At 36.3% G+C, this 16,805-nt stretch overlaps 4 protein-coding genes across 6 annotated transcripts; 2 read left to right on the top strand and 2 right to left on the bottom strand.

The window, feature by feature from the left end:
• Positions 1 to 61: 61 nt before the first annotated feature.
• LOC108474186 (membrane-anchored ubiquitin-fold protein 2-like) lies at positions 62 to 7,637 on the top strand. 3 transcript variants are annotated; one of them, XM_017776111.2, is made up of 5 exons: positions 62 to 403; positions 839 to 1,064; positions 6,792 to 6,953; positions 7,152 to 7,242; positions 7,329 to 7,637. In XM_017776111.2, exons 2-4 carry the CDS (start codon positions 932 to 934, stop codon positions 7,205 to 7,207), a joined length of 351 nt encoding a protein of 116 aa, XP_017631600.1. In that variant the 5' UTR covers positions 62 to 403; positions 839 to 931; the 3' UTR covers positions 7,208 to 7,242; positions 7,329 to 7,637. The 3 variants fall into 3 exon arrangements, with proteins under 3 accessions (XP_017631600.1, XP_017631601.1, XP_017631599.1); XM_017776112.2 differs by having other exon boundaries at positions 767 to 1,064; XM_017776110.2 differs by having other exon boundaries at positions 764 to 1,064.
• A 126-nt stretch (positions 7,638 to 7,763) lies between these two features.
• Positions 7,764 to 10,339, bottom strand: LOC108474185 (uncharacterized). Its single transcript, XM_017776109.2, has 6 exons — positions 9,829 to 10,339; positions 9,555 to 9,704; positions 9,193 to 9,451; positions 8,889 to 9,107; positions 8,665 to 8,807; positions 7,764 to 8,333 (listed from the first exon to the last, which is right to left on the bottom strand). The coding sequence occupies exons 1-6, from the start codon at positions 10,261 to 10,263 to the stop codon at positions 8,034 to 8,036; spliced, it is 1,506 nt and encodes a 501-aa protein (XP_017631598.2). The 5' UTR covers positions 10,264 to 10,339; the 3' UTR covers positions 7,764 to 8,033.
• Positions 10,340 to 10,480: 141 nt separating this feature from the next.
• On the bottom strand, positions 10,481 to 11,608 carry LOC108471217 (uncharacterized). The gene has a single exon (XM_017772836.2). The coding sequence runs from the start codon at positions 11,606 to 11,608 to the stop codon at positions 10,802 to 10,804; it is 807 nt and encodes a 268-aa protein (XP_017628325.1). The 3' UTR covers positions 10,481 to 10,801.
• Positions 11,609 to 13,461: 1,853 nt separating this feature from the next.
• LOC108471178 (uncharacterized) lies at positions 13,462 to 16,378 on the top strand. The gene is made up of 6 exons (XM_053021016.1): positions 13,462 to 13,632; positions 14,384 to 14,447; positions 14,552 to 14,695; positions 14,773 to 15,377; positions 15,457 to 15,758; positions 15,891 to 16,378. Exons 3-4 carry the CDS (start codon positions 14,627 to 14,629, stop codon positions 15,262 to 15,264), a joined length of 561 nt encoding a protein of 186 aa, XP_052876976.1. The 5' UTR covers positions 13,462 to 13,632; positions 14,384 to 14,447; positions 14,552 to 14,626; the 3' UTR covers positions 15,265 to 15,377; positions 15,457 to 15,758; positions 15,891 to 16,378.
• Positions 16,379 to 16,805: the final 427 nt, after the last annotated feature.

Below are 16,805 nucleotides of genomic sequence, written 5' to 3'. Positions count from 1 at the left end.
TTTTTTTCATTTTTCACGTGGAAATAATAAATGAATAACAAGATGATCAAACATCAAAATCCAACGGTTACAAGGTTACATGCAAAATCGTAGGTTTAGAGTTGACTCTTTTCTTTTTTGAAAAAAAGAGGGTGAATTTTGTCCATTTCCATAGCTTTACGAGATCAAGGCAAGAATGGAAGCATTGACCATAGATTTAGAAAACTCCGAAACAGCCTCGTTTGTAGAGATTTATTATTATTTGATCTCTTCTTCTTTCTCTTTCTCGCTTTATTGATTTGATCTAATAGTGTTATAATTATATCAATCAAAGCAGCCCAATCGGCTTTTCTTGTTCTTCTTTTTCTTCAAAGCTTCGATTTTCCAGCCAACAACAACCAACCCAGATCAGTTTTGGAATCAAGTAAGATAACCCAGCAAATATTGTCTCTGCTTTAAGTATTTATTCGGTTTTGGAGTGACCAAGCTCTGGATTTTGGCTTTTTTTTTTTTTTTCCCTCTATTTGCTTTACTTTTAATATTGGTGGATGATTACTTATTTTAATGTGTTTATAACTTGAACTGTTCTGTTCTTTATCTTTTTTTTATATATATATATTTTGGAGTAGATTATATTCTATTTTGGATTTACCCATTTTTGGTTATATTTTTGAAATGGTTATTCAAATTTATACTCCTAAAGTTGCTTCCTTTTATAGTTCGCCTGCATATATGTTTCTAACTTATCTGAGTGAAGTAAATTTTTTTTTTTTACTTGGTATAGTAGTTTTGGAATCAAAGAAGGGTTGCAAATGCTAATCTCGAACATGTTGAATACCACCTTTTGGTGTCTTTACAGCATACCAGATTGAGGTTTTTGTTTGCAGTAAAAGGAGAAAGGCCAAGTAAAGATCTTGGGGTGTTTGGATTTTTAAATTTAAGGTTTCTGGAGATGGCTGTTGTTCAAGATCAGTTGGAGATCAAGTTTAGGTTGACTGATGGATCAGATATTGGTCCTAAAACCTTTTCTGCTGCTACCAGTGTCGCAACCTTGAAGGAAAGTGTTCTTGCTCAATGGCCTAAAGGTTAGTTTAAAGTTTGATTAAGTCCACAAATGTATTTATTTCATTCTTCCATATAGTTTGAACTAGAAAGATGGGGTCATGGTATTTATTTTCAATGTGTATTCAATTTGTTTGTATTGCTGGTTGAATATTCAAATATGGAAACTATGCAGAAAAATAGAATCATATGCTTTACTTCCTTCTGAATTAGGATAAAAATTCAATGTAGAGAAGCTAGAATCTGTTCTTTGATCAGTAAAATTTATTAGAAATGATAATTTCTTACTGCTGTATCAAATGCTTAATAATGAAATATAACATGCTACCAAATACGAACAAAGAATAGTTCGGGCCTTTTCCCGCTGTAAGATGAATAGCAAGGTTTAACTTTTTCTTTTTCTTACTTGTTTCGTTTCATGAGTGTCAATTTGTCACTGAATACTTCTCTTTCTGATCACTTAAACCAGCATCTTGTACTGATTTTTGGTTTGCTTCATTGCATCATTGGTGTTTCTACTGGTAATGTGTGTCTGTGTTGGATGCCGGGCTTTCAAACTTTGTTGAGTGATGAACATATGACTTGAGGCTCTTTTGTTGACGGTTCATAATTGAATTGCAAGCTGAGATAATCTTACTGAATTTTAAAGACTTATGCTGGTATATCGCAGTTCTGTTTGTTGATCCTGCTTTTCCATCCAGCACTCTATCTCTCTTTCTCGATTCTTGCTCTTAGGTGCTTTGCAACTTTTTGTACATTGTTGGCTTATTGAACTACAGTTACTCGGTCCAACTTGTTGAAAAGTCAATTAAAGGGTGAGTTGAAAAGTCAAAAATGGGAGGTGCAAGTGGCATCGAAAAGAAAAATGGTAGGCAAGTTGTTTAAAATTGAATGGGATAATTTCAATTTTGGTCCTTAATTTTTTAGGCCATTTGCAAGTTAATCCCTGAACCTCAACTATAAATAGGCCTAACCATTTCTCATTTCAACCATCCCAACCAATCTTTCTCTCTTAGTTTTCTCTCTTCTTCCATTTGAGAATTCTTAAGGAATTTTATTTGTTTGTATTATTTTGGAGATAATAAAGTTATCATCTGGTGTTAGTGCCCAAGGACGTAGGTATAATTTACCGAACCTCGTTAAAACTCTTGTGTTTTTTCTTGTCCTATTTTTCTTTCAATATTTGAGGGTATAATAGTAGTATTTAATTGTGCTATTAAATTACTATAGAAGGAATATTCTGACTAAGGAAAGACTTGATATTTAAGAGATTCATGTGATCCACCTCTCTTCCCTGGAAATTGAACTTTGTGTGATTTTTAGTACAATAATTTACACGCTTCCGACCTTATTGGAATAACAAATGGTATCAGAGCCGAAGGTTAATCATAGTATGCTCTGTGGTTGCAGTTTAAATTGATCTTCCACATCAGAAAAGATTTCTTTAGGCATATTGAAAGATTATGGAGAAAACGGTCGGTGTAGGAGCTTCAACATCGTCCATGTGGACAAGACCGACAGTTGCAAATGCAAGATTGGCCGTGGAGATCTTTGATGGCACGGGCAACACGAGTTGGTAGCTGGTAATGTATGGCTAAAAACTGCCTACAAGTGGAGCAATGCAAACATCACAAGAAAAAGTTCAGATTATGATTTTTGGAACTTCGCAGATTATAATTGTACCTTTCTCCGAAGGAGGTTGAACAACAACGTGCATCGTCATCAACCCACCAGGAATATCACAAAGATGGTTCTGGCACTCTCCCAGTGTTTTGTTGTTCTCTAATATTTTTCCTGCACTAATTAACTTGACATCTTTCACGTCCTTGGACCATTCTCCTTCTCGCACAAAACTAAACTAAATACGATTGCATGCTCGGAACAACTTTAACACAATTGAAGCAAAATAAAGAGCAGAGAAGGTTCGTCATATACCAGAATTTGAAAAGAGAACAAATAGAAATTTCAATGGCATTCAATCAGAAAAAAAAAAATTCTAAGACTTCCCGCATGCTATCTTGTATGACATTGGATAAGTGAAATGCAACGTAAAAGAATAGCTAAATGATAGAATTTAGCTTAAACTACGCTGTCAGTTGTGTTATTCTAATAGGGTCGGAAGCGTGTAAATTATTGTACTAAAAAATCATACAAAATTTAATTCTCAGGGAAGAGAGGTGGATCACATGGATCTCTTAAATACCAAGTCTTTCCTTAGTCAGAATATTCCTTCTATAGTAATTTAATAGCACAATTAAATACTACTATTATACCCTCAAATATTGAAAGAAAATAGGACAAGAAAAAACACAAAATTTAATTCTCAGGGAAGAGAGGTGGATCACATGGATCTCTTAAATACCAAGTCTTTCCTTAGTCAGAATATTCCTTCTATAGTAATTTAATAGCACAATTAAATACTACTATTATACCCTCAAATATTGAAAGAAAATAGGACAAGAAAAAACACAAGAGTTTTAACGAGGTTCGGTAAATTATACCTACGTCCTCGGGCACTAACACAGATGATAACTTTATTATTTCCAAAATAATACAAACAAATAGAATTCCTTAAGAATTCTCAAATGGGAGAAGAGAGAAAACTAAGAGAGAAAGATTGGTTGGGATAGTTGAAATGAGAAATGGTTAGGCCTATTTATAGTTGAGGTTCAGGGACTAACTTGCAAATGGCCTAAAAAATTAGGGACCAAATTGCAATTATCTCATTCAATTTTAAACAACTTGCCTACCATTTTTCCTTTCGGTGCCACTTGCACCTCCTATTTTTGACTTTTCAACTCACCCTTTAATTGACTTTTCAACAATCTCCACCTTGAAGATTTGATTAGGATAATCACATCTTCACATACTTCATTCAACTCCCTAAATTCGATAAAGCTATCTTTTGTAGTGCCTCCAAATGCGCTCTCGAGCGCCATACACCTGAAGGTGCTTAAATTTTCAGGATGTTAATCAAGTTCAAACAATGATTAAACTTGATTGTTTTTACCACCTTGGTCATCATATCTGCGGGATTATCTGCGATCGGAATCTTTCTGAAGTAGAATTTTTCCTTTTTCAAAGACTTCCCGCACAAAGTGATATCTTACGTCGATATGCTTGGTTCTTGAATGATAGACTTGATTTTTCGCTAAATGAATAGCGCTCTGACTGTCACAATATAGATTAATGTGACTTTTAACAATCCCAAGTTTTTCAACAATCAATTAAGCCAAATAACCTCCTTAACAGCTTCTGTAACTGTCATATATTCCGCTTCTGTAGTAGACACAACTACTGTAGACTGTAAGGTAGACTTCCAACTCACTGGGGCTTTCGCAAGAGTAAACAGATACCCCGTAGTTAAACGACGTTTATCTAAATCACCAGCAAAGTCAGAATCAGCATATCCAACTACAAACTGACCAAGTGCTTCATCCTGCTCAAAAATTAAACCAACGTCTACGGTTTTTCGAAGATACCGTAGAATCCATTTCACAGCTTGCCAATGTCCTTTTCCAGGATCATGCATATACCTGCTCACAACTTCAACAGCTTATGAAATGTCAGGCCTCGTACACACTATCGCATACATCAAACTCCCAACTGCATTAGCATATGAGACTTTCGCCATATATTCTCTTTCATCTTCAGTCTTCGGAGATAATTGAGCACTGAGTTTCAAATGAGAAGCAAGTGGGGTACTTACATGTTTTGTGTTTTCATTTACACCAAAACATTGTAATACCTTTTTCAGATATTGCTTCTGATTTAAACAAAGCTTGCCTCTCTGTCTATCTCTACTTATCTCCATGCCGAGAATCTTCTTGGCCTCACCTAGATCTTTTATCTCGAACTCTTGATTCAACTGAGCCTTCAGCTTATCTATCTCTTTTTGGCTGTTCGAAGCGATTAACATATCATCAACATACAAGAATAGATAAATGAAAGATCCGTCATGCAGCTTTTGCAAATACACACAATTGTCATATTTGCTTCTTGTGTACTTCTGCCTTCTCATACATCTATCAAATCGCTTGTACCACTGCTTCGGGGATTGCTTCAATCCATATAGCGATTTGTTTAGCTTACAAACCCAATTTCTACCACCAGCATCTTTGTATCCTTTGGGCTGAGTCATATAGATCTCCTCTTCTAACTCACCATGCAAGAAAGCCGTCTTAACATCAAGTTGAGCTAGCTCCAAATTCAACTGTGCTACCAAGGCCAACAAAATTCTAATGGAGGAATGCTTCACAACAGGGGAAAATACATCATTGTAGTCAATTCCCTCCTTCTGAGCGTAGCCTTTTGCTACCAATCTTGCCTTGTAGCGAACATCTTTCTTACTAGGAGATCCATCTTTCTTTGCGAATACCCACTTGCATTCGATTGCCCTTTTACCTTTCGGTAATTGCGCCAACTCCCAAGTATTATTCTTCTGGAGAGACTGCATTTCTTCATCCATGGCGCTTTTTTATTTATTACTTTCCAAGCTTTGCATTACTTCTTGATAAGTGATAGGAATATCATCATCAACAATGGGAAGGGCGTAGGCCACCATATCAGTAAATCGAGCAGGTCTACGAATTTTTCTTCGTGGCCTTGCAACTGCAACTGGTTCTGGTGTATGTAATGGTTCTTGGGTCAGAACCTCTTCAACCTCTAATTCCTTCATTGTGGCTGGAGAATTAGACTTATTAACTGGGCAAATAATCCCGCAGATATGATGACCAAGGTGGTAACAACAATCAAGTTTAATCATTGTTTGAACTTGATTAACATCCTGAAAATTTGAGCACCTTCATGTGTATGGCGCTTGAGAGTGCATTTAGAGGCACTATAAAAGATAGCTTTATCGAATTTGGGGAGTTGAAGGAAGTATGTGAAGATGTGATTATCCTAATCAAATCTTCAAGGTGGAGATTGTTGAAAAGTCAATTAAAGGGTGAGTTGAAAAGTCAAAAATGGGAGGTGCAAGTGGCACCGAAAGGAAAAATGGTAGGCAAGTTGTTTAAAATTGAATGGGATAATTGCAATTTTGGTCCCTAATTTTTTAGGCCATTTGCAAGTTAGTCCCTGAACCTGAACTATAAATAGGCCTAACCATTTCTCATTTCAACCATCCCAACCAATCTTTCTCTCTTAGTTTTCTCTCTTCTTCCATTTGAGAATTCTTAAGGAATTCTATTTGTTTGTATTATTTTGGAGATAATAAAGTTATCATCTGGTGTTAGTGCCCGAGGACGTAGGTATAATTTACCGAACCTCGTTAAAACTCTTGTGTTTTTTCTTGTCCTATTTTTCTTTCAATATTTGAGGGTATAATAGTAGTATTTAATTGTGCTATTAAATTACTATAGAAGGAATATTCTGACTAAGGAAAGACTTGGTATTTAAGAGATCCATGTGATCCACCTCTCTTCCCTGGGAATTGAACTTTGTGTGATTTTTTAGTACAATAATTTACACGCTTCCGACCCTATTGGAATAACACAACTGACAGCGTAGTTTGAGCTAAATTCTATCATCTATCTCTTCTTTTACGTTGCATTTCACTTATCCAATGTCATACAAGATAGCATGTGAGAAGTCTTAGAATTTTTTTTTTCTGATTGAATGCCATTGAAATTTCTATTTGTTCTCTTTTCAAATTCTGGTATATGACGAGCCTTCTCTGCTCTTTATTTTGCTTCAATTGTGTTAAAGTTGTTCCGAGCATGCAATCGTACTAGTTTAGTTTTGTGCAGAGAAGGAGAATGGTCCAAGGACAGTGAAAGATGTCAAGTTAATTAGTGCAGGAAAAATATTGGAGAACAACAAAACACTGGGGGAGTGCCAGAACCATCTTTGTGATATTCCTGGTGGGTTGACGACGATGCACGTTGTTGTTCAACCTCCTTCGGAGAAAGGTACAGTTATAATTTGCGGAGTTCCAAAAATCATAATCTGAACTTTTTCTTGTGATGTTTGCATTGCTCCACTTGTAGGCAGTTTTTAGCCATACATTATCAGCTACCAACTCGTGTTGCCCGTTTCCAAACTTAAATCCTTCTCAGTTGATGCTTTTTCCCCCCTAATTAATATTTATATCTTTCTTTATCGAGCAGAAAAGAAGACAACAAATCAAGCAAAGCAGAGCAAATGTGTTTGCGTCATATTATAATCCACAGCCCAACAATGGGATTACATCATTTTGAGGTGGTTTTTTACAATTGACTGTTTCTTTCATAGCTAACATAAACCCTTGGTTTTTGAGCTAAGTTCCATTGGAAATTTTTCTGCAGATGAAAAGCACTTGAACTGGTATAGAAAATCAAGTTGGGGACTTTTCCGATCGATGAAGGCAGTCAACATCAGGCAGATTTTATCATATAGGTCATGTTTTTTTTTCTTCTCTTCTGGTTTATGTCTCATTTGTTTAGCCAATCACTATCCATCCTCTTCATTCACTTCTTTCGTTTACATTAATTAGACTTTGCTATGAAGTTATTGAATCTCAGATTTTGTTCAAATTCATCTTCCTTTGTACAATATTGTTTTCTATCGTGTAATCGAATTCATATTGGCAGCCATACTTTTACCAATTATAAAGATTCATGGTGGCTCATAGTTTATATTACAGTTGCATATATGTTGATGTTTTATAACTTGCTGGTGAAAATATAAATAACCTTCATTTTACTTGTATTTACAGGATTGACATGAAAAATAACACTAGATTTATAGCATACACTCATATTTCCTCATCTGATTTCCAACTATTTTCCTTTTGTTCTTTTTGGAGCCGAAACCCTATTTTGCAAATGCAACCAGTATTTCAGCCTGCCTTCTTTGCATTTAATTTCGATTCAACAGTATGCAAAGAAGGGAATCCAGAACTCTACTTTTTGATGTCTTAAAATTGTAAACATGTTGGACAATTGTGAAATGGTATTGCGGTAATGTGTAAGCTTAGATATATAAGTTCATGCGGATTAAGGAGGCTGATATCATCGTTTCCGACCAGAGACTGTCTTCTTAACGGCACCGACAGACACTAAAAATTGATCGAGGGATGATAACGTCTTCATATCATCTGGTGGGAAGTAACTGGCTGCCTTCCCCATAAGAGATGTGAAGAGTAGAGAAAGTGAAGGCCGAGTCACGTAACGCTCACCTAAAAGTTCATCAAGAAATGCAAATGCAGCTAAAAGTTCAGCTCGGCCTGCTTTGATTGGACCTGCGAAATGTGCGGGGATTATCCTCTTGAATTTCCAGTCCCTTGCAATGCCATCAATCCAATCCCGAACCTGAATTTTTGAAAAGCATGAAGGATGGTTAAAATAATTTCACCCTAAATCAATCGCTTCGATGGAAACATACACAACAAATAGAGGGATTCTTCACAAATGAAATGATCTCTTGGGGTTTATGCAGTAAGAAAATCAGTGTCCCAAATATATGTTGTTTTATATGACACAGTCAGCAAAGGGAACATGTCCGACATGGGTATCTTTCGTTTATTTGAACTATTTCATGTATTTGGAGAGTCATATCTTTATACGCATATTTAGACATGCCTAAGACACGGGCATGGATATGGGTATTTCCAGTAAAATAAAAGGTTAACATGATTCTTACCTTTTCTGGAACTTTGCTGAAGACTAGTGTCTTTACGATTGGAGAAACAATTAACTTCTGAGACATCTGGGCAAAACTAGCATTTGGTTCCAAAAGATTCGAGGGACCGAGGAACAGTATCTGTAGAACCATTCTTTCCCACCCTGTGCCATGCATTACTCTCGTTCAGTTTCTTACATGAAAATATTCAAGTTACATCAATCCATTTGACACGAAAATCTAACCTTTCTGACGGTTTATTTCGTTGTCAACAACTGGTTCATCAAGAACTTTCTTCCCCTTGCTAAGAATCTTCACTGCCAATCCATTTTTTGCTGATTCTAGGAGGTACTCTTTGTTGATACACTCTGGTGGGTTTTTGGGAACATATATGACGGCATCTGTAACCAGAAGCGTTCTCGACTGTTTATGATAGAAAGCGACTTCTACATATGGTCCAATCCCTGAAATGGTTCAAGGAAATCAAGTTCGAACTTTGTACATCTTTAGATATATAGTTGAAGGCAGCTCATATTCAACTTTACTTACCAACTTCTGGGGAGCTTAGAACTTTTTGTTCAATTTCATTCGCCCATGGAGTGGATGGATCCTCGTTTTGCAGGATTTTGGCACGAAAAATCCCGAAAAATTCGAGGGGTAAATTTAAGGGCCAACTCCACTGCCTAGGTGCCACCCAAACTTGAGCCTTGGGAAATTTTCTAGAAAATGGGCCCACAAAAATCTTGTGCTCATAAGCAAATGTAGGCAGGACAATGTATTCTACTGGAGCTCCTAATTCCTTCACAAGCTGGAAAGGTAAAAAGCAAATCCCTTGTTAGATGACGCATTACGAGTTCTTAAAGAATAGAAATACTCGATGCATTGTTTAGAAATAGAGAGGAAAACTGAACCTCGATGCACTCCTTGGTTGGGGCAATAGGTGCATGGACCCATAGTCCCCCAGATTTGAGCTTGATAACTGTCATTCGAATGTTTGTTGACACACTGCTGAACCCTAAAGCTTGCTCTTGTTCGAACAGCCATATAGAGCCTTTCACAGCCTAACAAAGACATGGGGCAAAGTTGAAGAGCACAATTTCAATCTCTAATGACCTGACCAGAGCCCAGATATTCAATTAATTAAATTTCAAAAAATCACATTTGATTAATGAAGAAAAAACTGACCTCAGTCCTAGTAGTGCGCCTGTTAAGAAAAGGGCCAAGGGGGAAAGGAAAGCCAGTGATATTAAAGTAAAATCTGTCAGCGGAGCCACCACTGTCGCTTCCAGCTACGGTGGTTGTAGCACCAGAACCAGCGGAAGCAACCACCAAGCCGAAATTACAGTCTTTTTTCTGGCTTTTCCTTGGTTTCAACTGTAAAGAAAAGGAATTGCCAACGAAACTCGAATTGGAATCTCTTAATGAAATCGGACTCTGAAAAACGGTTGATTTTGGAGAAGACACAGCAACGAGTGCCACCATTTTTTTTTCTCCCTTTTTCTGGAATCTTTGTTTAGTTAATTTGGCAGTTTTTAACTTAAAACAACAACAGCCAGAAAGTTCTTGCAAGGGGGACAGGACAAGAGTTACAGGACATGCTTCTGACACGTGGAGGTTCATTCTCCTACTTGGATTATATATATTATATGAGGATGGGAAAATTAACGAAACTCAAAACACCATTCAAGTTTATACTCGGATTGATGGCTCATATTATTAAATAATAAATTTATTTTTAAATGTAACAAATATTATTTAAATAATAAAAGCAGACTAACCTTTTGGATCCAATTTTTTTAAGAATTAGATTACAACTTAGCACAATTCAAGTACAGGATTATTGAAGCTCAATGTATTAGAATTGGAGACATGCAAATCTAACAAGCCCTGCAAACTATTTTTAATCACAACATGCTCACCAATACCTCATTGTTTTCATCCAAAACAAGCATATGCAGAAAAATCATAAATTTGTTGTAGTACCAAACAGTCTTTTAACCTTCCAAGTACATTAGTTATGCTTTCTAAAAGACTATACATAACTACTTCAACTGTATACTAAGAAACTGCCATAAAACTCGGGCACTGGAAAGTCGTCAAATTGGAGATGCATCATGCTACAGGTGCAATGCTCGCTGAACACAAAACCGCTACTGTCTCAAGTGATGATCTCTTTCACAAGCCAGTCTAAACTCGGGTATGCAAAGTACAAAATGAGAAACGAAGGGAAAGCAAATAGAATGGTAACAAGTATGTACAGGGCCAAGATGGCCGCACTGACAGGGATTGCGTACAGGATGATTAAGAGAAATATTATGATTAATGGAAACTTGGCTGTCAGATGTATGAAGAACGCCAGAGATTGCCGAAGGGAAGAGTATATTCTTTCCGAATTGGAGTAATTAGTGAGATGAATATGATTGTAGTTTGATCTTGATGACTCGGGATGATGCGGATACTGTCCCCTTCTGTGGTTACTCTGAGTCACTTGGTTTCCCGATGCTGAATTATTGTTCGATGACCATTCAGGCTGATGATCTTCACAGAAAGAAGAATGAGACTTCAGTCTATCACCATTCATGCTCTCAACCATCCAAAGTAAAAAATAGTTCTTCCGAGGGAACTTGAGATTTCCCCGATAAACCAGACGAAACGACAAGAGATTGCACCATGGGCAGGAAACGAAAAGCGGAAGTTGAATTGGTAGAGTCGGAAATTTCACAACAGCCGATTGAAGTCCTAGAATGCAGTTTTTACAAAGGGTATGACCACACCATAAAACATAGGGCACATTTTCTACGATGTTGAAAGATTCACAGCATATCGGGCATTCTAAACACTCATCCCTGCTAATTACAGAAGGGTCTTCATCATCTGAACATTCTAACGCAGCATGATTTTGCTTTAGAAAAACATTTTTCCGCCCAACAGTTCCGGCTACACAATTGGAGGCAAAACTCCACATGATTTTCTAGTGGCAGAAACTGAATCTCCGATAACTAGAACATAATTGCAAATCCAATAAGGTCCATCTGCCAAGTATGAATACCAAGAGTGCTGAGTGCCAAAAGACAACCCGAAAGGAAAACTAAGAAGTATGAATAATAGGCACTTTAGGCAGCTAAGACTTCAGTAAGCATTTCTATTTCAAACAGCATGCAGCAATTAACAATTTACCAGCATAACAATCCTTTTTTAATTAACCCACCATTAATATGCATATTACAGTACAAATCAAAAGGGAAAACACTACGAGAGTGTTATTTATCTTTTTAATTTCAAATTTAAATTTGTATTAATTATTCTTTATGACAAACAAACAAGAAACTAAAATCCACAGTGGTAATTAAGCACCAAAGTGAAAATTTTACACAAGGCGGGATGATCATTTGCCTTCTAAGTAGAAAGCAAGCCTAATTCGACAAAGTAAGCTTTAGTTCTTATCCAAGAAAAGAGAAGACTACTTGACATAAAGAAATGTCCTTTAAAATATCTATTCTCAAGCTCTAGGCACTAGATTTACTGAAGCAGGCTTGCAAATTTAACTTGATTAAATCAAGTTCAAATTTCAACTTAACAAAGCTAGGACAAGGCAAACCAAGCTATCATACAACTTTATTTTGCATCAAATACTTAGATACCAAAAACCCAAAGTTCGGCTCACTTGGTTCATCTATCTAGTAGGGATTAATTTGTACAAAAAAATATGATAGTAAATACCCAATTCCACAAATCATCTTAAATCAGAAAAAGAAAGAAAGACAACCAAAATGAATATACGTCCTCCAAAATCATATCATTTCATCAATTGAATATATATATTAAACGAATATATTAAACAAAATGAAATCAAAGAACACAGAAAGGAAAACACTTTAAATAATCATATAACATAAAAGCCAGAAAGAAACAAAAATATATATTTTTAAATGTTATTAGTTTGCAAATAACCCAGCAATGAACTCACACAAAACATACACAGAAGTAGGTATGATCTTTACATTTAAAAGCATATTTTTAACAGAAAATTGAAAAAAAAAATAAAGGCTTGAAATAATGATCTTACAGAGTATGTACCTTGATTTGATGATAACAAAAAAAACGAAAAAAAGAAAAGAAAGTTTCAAAGCTCTCGTTTTCTCTCTGCTTTCACTATTTTTCCCCCCGGCTACTACAAGTAGAAACTTAAAAGGTCAAATAAAGTGGACTTTAATTTGTGTGGCCAAAATCTGTGTTTGTAAAAAGAAAAGGAAAAATCAAGATTCAAGCTCGAAAATTCTAAGGTGGGCTCTTAAAAAAGAGGTAAAAAGAGCTTATGAGAAGCTCCAAAAAAGGGAAAACAGCCATTAGATTAACAACTATTACATCATAACCGTTGAAAAAAATAAAAAAATAGTGAACAACCGGTATTGACCGGTTATAGGTAAAATTAACCCTAACCCCTAATCCAACCTGTTCTGTTTTGAAAAAAATATTGGATCGAAATAAAAAACTTCTTCCTCCTCTCATCTTCTTCACTGTCGAACTGCCGCCGGCCGCCGCCTTCCGTCGCCCCCTGTTCCACCGCACTCCGGCGCGGATAGAAGTCTGGTTCTCCTCTCATCTTCTTCACTGCCAAACCGCAGCCAGCTTCCCATTCTCCTTCCGTCGCCGCCTGTTCCACCTCATTCCGACGCCGATAGAAGTCCGGTGCTACTGTGTTCGAAAGCCTGACGCGGAGCAGCCCAAAAATTGGCATTTATTATATTCGAATCTTCACAGCAAAACCTCCCCAACACCGGATTTGACTTCCGTCGCCGTCGCCGCTGCCTAATTAACCCACACTTCGACGGTGTTCGAAACTCCGGTGCGACCAGAAACTTCAAAAAGCCGTTCGTATTTTACACTCTTCGTTTGGTCACCGCCGAGCCTCCCCCGCTTCGTAGTCACCTTCCGTCACCGTCGGCGCCGTTTTTATCCCGATCCGGCCCCGTCCGACAGTCCGTTCTGGTTAGAAACTCCAATCTCTATATAACAAGATTAGATTTTCATTTGGTACCATGCTGTGAAATATTAGTGTTATTAGCTTTTGTTGTTTTTGCACATTGCTACTATGTTATTCAGACTCTGAGATAAATATTAAACATAGTGTTGCAATTATATCATGTTAAGAATATATCTTTGATTCTGAGCTTGCTTAGAACCTTAGGAAATAAACCGTTACTGTAATAAACTTAAAAAACTTTCTCTTGTACAATTCAGCTTCATGTAAATTGCATTTTGAACAAACAAACAGCCATGTTATATTATAATATACGTATATGAACCAACTAAGATGTTGTTTTAACTATTAAAGAAGTCATTTCTACCTTAAAGCAAGATAAGTAATATAATCAAAGCTGGGTTTTGCAATTAACTCTTCCTAAAGAGAAAATTAATTGTATAAAAATCGAATTAGCCACTTTCATTATTCACCTTAGTTTGGTTGTTGGTTTCCAGCAGCAGCCCTAAATGGATATGAGGGAAGTGTGTCCACTCCACGTACGAATTGAGATTGTGGTTTTTTTTTTTTGTATTATCAATATAGGTTCTAATGACAACTGGAACATCGAAGAAAGTGCAAAAACCAATATCATCGTACTTACTTATGTGGAAGTTACGTTAGTTATCATTGTGAAATACATATCGATTTAGGGTTATATAGATGATAAATGCTTAATGTTTAGAAAATTCAGAATGATAATTTATAGTCTTTTTGCAGTAGCAGTGTCTGGAAAGGAAATGGTCAGGAGAAAAGTAAGGAGAAACAGAAATTTGGCATACAGGTGGGTTGAAATTTTAAGAAATTCTATGTATTGACGAGTTTTATATACAACCATTTATGATGATTATATGTATATTAGTAATTGTTGGTATTCTTTTGAAATAGCAACGTCAAAAGTTGGCCGCACAGTGGGTAAAACTTTGGGATTCAGAGAAGGAGCCTTTCAAACAAAAGACTGTCATGGAGAAAGTAGAATATGAAAAAATAAAAAGAGAATTTGAATGTGAAAATGAAGGTGGAAAGAATAAGGTATAATTATGGTCTACTTATACCGGAGTAGTATAGAAACAAAGTTACTTTTTCATATTCTACTTTTTCTGGTGTAGGTCTTGCTTACACGGTGCAGTCCTATATGTTTGCCAAAGTTGTTCAAGGACTTGAAGGATAAGAAGATAGATACTATCCTTCATAGTATTGATATGGGCCCGTTGTTGCAAATGAAATCTCGATCAATGAGGAGGGAGGTCATAATATACTTGATTGAGAGGTTCGATGCTGAAAATTGTGCTATAAAAGTTGACAGTCATAATATTACTCTCACTGTTGAAGATGTGGCCAGTATCTTGGGGTCTAAAGATGATGGGATCGATGTGTCCACTGTTTTGAGGAGGAATCAAGGACATAAATTGAGTATCCCAAAGGATGTTAGGTTTGTTAAATTAGTGCAGCATATGACCACTTTGGAGGCTGAATCTGCTAAATTAAAGGCCATGGTGCTTGCATTTATCATCGGATGTTTCTTGTGTCCATCAGTCTTCCCTTTCCCAGCGAGGAGTACTAGAATTGTTTGTGCGATGAAGGCCTCAACGGTAAGTTGAATTGGGCAAAACACACGCATGAGGTTCTGATTCAAGGATTAAGAAATTATGTCTTCGGCAATAGGATTGGAAAGAAATCCAGGTACGTAAGCGGATGTCTTCTACTGTTGGAGGTAACATTGCATTGTTTGTTTGATGTTAATTAATTTAGGCATGGTTACTGTTGATGGAAAATAATTTTGAAATTTGCAGTTTATTGCAGATTCAGTTTTACAATTACCTGGCTGGATTGGAGAGCAAGAAATTTGGCAATTCTGAACTTCCTACTCGCATTAGTGCTTGGGGGAATGAGAAAATTAAGATGTTGTTTTCAAAAAACAGAGGCTTCCAGGCTACCCCAAAATCAAAGGGAAGGTAGATTTGTTACCCTTAAATAATTATGAAATATGGTGTGACATAAAGAAATCTTACAGCTCGTTGCTTTAACCGAGGATGAACCTCAACAGAAGCCATTGGAAGAATATCCGAAGGCCAAATATCTTGTTGAAGTCAAGGTAAAATAATACATTTGATAATTTATATACCAAAGCTTTCATCAAATATTTGGTTCTGTTTATGGTTTCGATTCGTTTTTATTCTTCTCATTGTTTGGTGTTGATGTGATGATATATATTTTCGTGTTTCAGTCATCACTAAACACAGTTCAAAGGCAAATGTCAACCCTTTTGGAGTGGACAAGTATGGTTGACGTGTTTTTTGAGGCATTGGTGACTTAGCTTACTGCAGTGAAGGACTTGGTGCGTTGATTGGAAGAGAGAGTCAATCAAAACGTGATTTCTGTGCAAGGTGAGGTGAGCGGACTGAAGGAAATAGTGCGCTGGATGGAAGGGAAATTGAACGATGTTTTTAAAAGAAGATTATAGAGTTCAGGGAAGAGGCCAAATCAAATGAAGATTCTGGAAATAGATTATGCAAAGAAGGTGAAGACTGGGACATTATGCGCACTAGTAACGTTTTAATTGACTTGCCAGATTCATATTGCCCGGCCCCTCGAAAATGACAGGTTTTTTATTTGAATATCATGTAAGAAATTTTCCTTTGAATAAATAATTATAGGTTTCTGCGAATTCTTCTTATTTAAATTTCAAAAGCTGATAAAGAGAGTTGAGAAGAATATCCATAATTTTCTTTGTCATATGGTGGTAGAGTGGGGCAAATTATCCAGTGTTGACACCTTCTCCGTTTGGAGCGGATCACCAACCGATATACCAAAAAATGAGGATGATGATGAATTTCGGTCCGGACCAATTTGAGATTTTATTATCATTTTAGTCTTTACGAAAATAAGGATTCGTAAAAAAATCCACCAAGAATTCAAGATGGCCACTGATCTGACAACGTTCCAAAAAAATACAAACAATCGGTGGTCATGACTTAATAAAATAGAAAACAATAAATTAAGTGAATATGTCATCATTATTTTTTCAAAAACATTCTTATATTCTACGGATTTCTATGTTATAAATTTAAGAATGAGTTTTTTATATTTAATTTTGAAACAAAATTTAATTTGTAAAGGATAGTATTGTTATCTGCTATAA

Source organism: Gossypium arboreum, chromosome 11 (genome assembly GCF_025698485.1).
Source record: "Gossypium arboreum isolate Shixiya-1 chromosome 11, ASM2569848v2, whole genome shotgun sequence".
NCBI lineage: Eukaryota > Viridiplantae > Streptophyta > Magnoliopsida > Malvales > Malvaceae > Gossypium > Gossypium arboreum.
This window is presented reverse-complemented; position numbering and strand designations above follow the sequence as displayed.